At 45.1% G+C, this 2,884-nt stretch overlaps 1 protein-coding gene across 1 annotated transcript in view; it reads right to left on the bottom strand.

Annotated features, from left to right (window-relative positions):
* Window positions 1–1,470, bottom strand: part of EMH_0059140 (Coiled-coil domain containing 94, related) — a gene marked incomplete at both ends in the record, with an annotated part of 2,894 nt that extends 1,424 nt beyond the window's left edge. The window contains 3 exons of the mRNA XM_013497650.1: window positions 263–363; window positions 853–934; window positions 1,210–1,470. Coding sequence (XP_013353104.1) covers window positions 263–363; window positions 853–934; window positions 1,210–1,470 — 444 coding nt within the window. The remainder of the gene's footprint in view (window positions 1–262; window positions 364–852; window positions 935–1,209) is intronic.
* Between the last annotated feature and the right edge of the window lie 1,414 nt (window positions 1,471–2,884).

Below are 2,884 nucleotides of genomic sequence, written 5' to 3'. Positions count from 1 at the left end.
GCCCTGACGGGAGGCCTCCACCTGTGACACTCTGTCAGTAGCCAGCTTCTCCTCCTGAACAAGAAGATGAACAAAACAAACAAAAAAACAAACATATCAAAAAACCAGATGTGAATAGGCCACCAGCAGGCGTATGTATGTTGTGCACCAGGAACCCAGGCGAGGGCTGTCTCGCATCAGAAATTGTTGAAATAATACTACGTGATGTTATCTGAAGTATGAATTGAAATAGCAAAGAATAGTAAGCAAATCGGCTGTTTACCTCCTCCTTTTGCATGCGTTCCTCAGCCAAGGCCTGATCACGCAACGGGTCGCACATCCTCGTGCCGCCCCACTCCAAGACGTAATCGCAGTTCTGCGGGTCTGTGAAGGAAAAACAAAAGTTAAAAATAATAGAGCGCTATACAAGCCAAAAACGCTAGAGACGACGAGAGAACATGAGACACAAATAAGGTAAACATCAAAATTTGAGGAAGGCAAAATATAAACACAGAAGGAATAAAATGTAAATCAAGAAAAAGATGAAGCAGTCAAGGAAAAAATGCAAACCGAGCAAAACGTTAAGCATGAAGAAAAGATAAACCCGCGGCTAAGCCCTGGGTGTATGGGAGAAGCTGCTTGAGGTGATAAGGAAAAAGCAAAGGAGAAAAAAGCTGACAGAACGTAACGGCAGAAGAAAGGGAAACGAAGAGAAAGAAGCTCGATTAAAACGAAGACGAAATATATTGCGTCAAAGAGAGAAGGCAAAACAGCAATAGGTAGACAAACGCATATATTGGGGGGAAAAGGAAAGCAGTGTTCAAATAAAGAACAGAAAAGAAGATGAAGTGAAAAAGAAGAAATGCCGCCGACCTGTCTTGAAACAAATTTCGCCGCGGCAATGCGGACAGCGACCGTAAAACCTCCATTTAACTATCCCCAGATAATCTTCGCCCTGATAAGCAGTTCAACGCAAACAGCAGAAACATGAAACAAATTAAGAGATCAAACAAACACATTGAAGGAACAAGCAGGCAGTCACAATGCAACCCCCTTACAAAAACAAGCAAAACGGGGGCGAAAAAAAAAGTGAACAAACAAAATGTATTGATTATGAAGAAGGCATTTGCTGGTTAATAAACACGTATACATCAACAGCAGATCATTGACCAGTAAACCACTTGTTGATGAACAAGTCATCTATTATGCTGAAGCTTCTGGCATAATTACCTCGACCTTCTCGACTCTGGAGTTGAATTTGGTTCCGACGTAAACGAATTCGCTGCAAGTTCCGCATTTGAGGGTGAAAGGGTACATCATGCGGACGTTCATAATTTTGTTTCTATGTTTTTTCTGGGGAGGGTCGAAGACATCTCCTCTGCGCCTCTTTAGCTGCTGCTGATGGATTCGCAGTGCTTTCTTCTTGGCCTGTAACTTGTCAAAGTCGAAATCAGGCGGGTAATACTTCACAAGAACTTTCCGGTCCGCCATCTTGCCGGCGCCTGCTGGCGATCTGCGCTGCTGCTACTCCGAGCTATTTAAGATTCTCCTTCATAAAAAGGAAGGAAAACAAATATGGATACTTTTTCAGATCTATTCCCAATAAGCTCCTCGCAGGCGGCCGAGGAAGCAGCACGCCATGACAACCACCGTTCCACTCCCGCTGCCGATGGAGAGAAAGAAAGCGGGAGAACTTCGGAAATAGTAAGAATATTGATGTCTGTTGAACGTAAATTACGAAGAAATGCTTTAAATTGTTTTAAACTTCAATTCCCCCTCCTTCTAGCCCGTGTTTCGGGCTGAGGCTCCTCAACGCATGCAGACTGTACTACCGACGAGGATCTGCGCGGCTACGCAAAGCAGCCCTGCTAAATAACCAACAAAACAAACTCTGTTTCCTTCGAAATTTAGTCTGTTTGCTCCATGTTCCCTAGACTTTTTGTATAGATGGCCAACCACCACTAGCCCAGCACCCGCCCATCTACTTCCCGTCGTCTTAGGCAGATGTTTTTTTCGCGCGATGTTGCACGAAAATATTTCCAGATTTTCAGCTCCTTGTGGCTTGTTTGTCCTCTGATCGCCCTCTACTGACCATCCGCTTGATTAACAAAGTTGGAGGCAGTCCGTTCACGCGGTCGAAGCTTCAGTTCAATAATTTTGTTGGTTTTGCAAGCCTCGCCGCATCACCGCCTCAGCGGCTCCGAGGATACATTTTCAGCTGTCTTCGCGCTGAAGAATCTAAGAAGGCACTGATGGTGCAATGAACAACTTGGGAAGATTTCGGTTGATTGTTCCGGCGGCAAATGCAAAACCGTCGCCGTCAATTGGGCAAACGCTTGGCCCTCTGGGTCCGTCATGCATCACAATAAAATACATATATTGTATATATTTTATTCTATGTACTGTTTTTGTATATTCACCCCTTCCTTCTTCAGTCCTCCCCCCACCTTTTCAAGCGCTTCAGGATCAGCTACTACATTCAGACTGTCTCATCGATTCCCATGCATATGATGGGGGGTTTCAGGACGGTCATTTTGCTGCTGCTAACTGCATGCAGGCATCAACATGATGGCGTTTTGCAAGGAGTTCAACGCAAGGACTTCTAAAATACGGCCCGGGGTCCCTGTGCAGGTGACCATCGTGCCGAACCCGGATCGGTGCGTTTATTAGGCGATAAATCAGTAGAGGGGCAAAGTCTACACTGTCGTAGCAGCAGCAGTTGTTTCCCATCTCAGCCTTGAGCGTAGCTCGTTTGCTTCTGCGTTGTAACAGGGCGGCTGCTGCAGGCCTCTTTCGCGTTGTTACATCTAATCTGACCAGCATCTTACTGAAGTAGGCAGCGAACAAATAAGTAAACAATGTGTATTTTCTGTTTTGTTTAAATCAGGACGTTTAAGTTTAGCCT

Source organism: Eimeria mitis, genomic scaffold, assembly GCF_000499745.2.
Source record: "Eimeria mitis Houghton genomic scaffold, Emh_scaff2823, whole genome shotgun sequence".
NCBI classification, from domain to species: domain Eukaryota; phylum Apicomplexa; class Conoidasida; order Eucoccidiorida; family Eimeriidae; genus Eimeria; species Eimeria mitis.
This window is presented reverse-complemented; position numbering and strand designations above follow the sequence as displayed.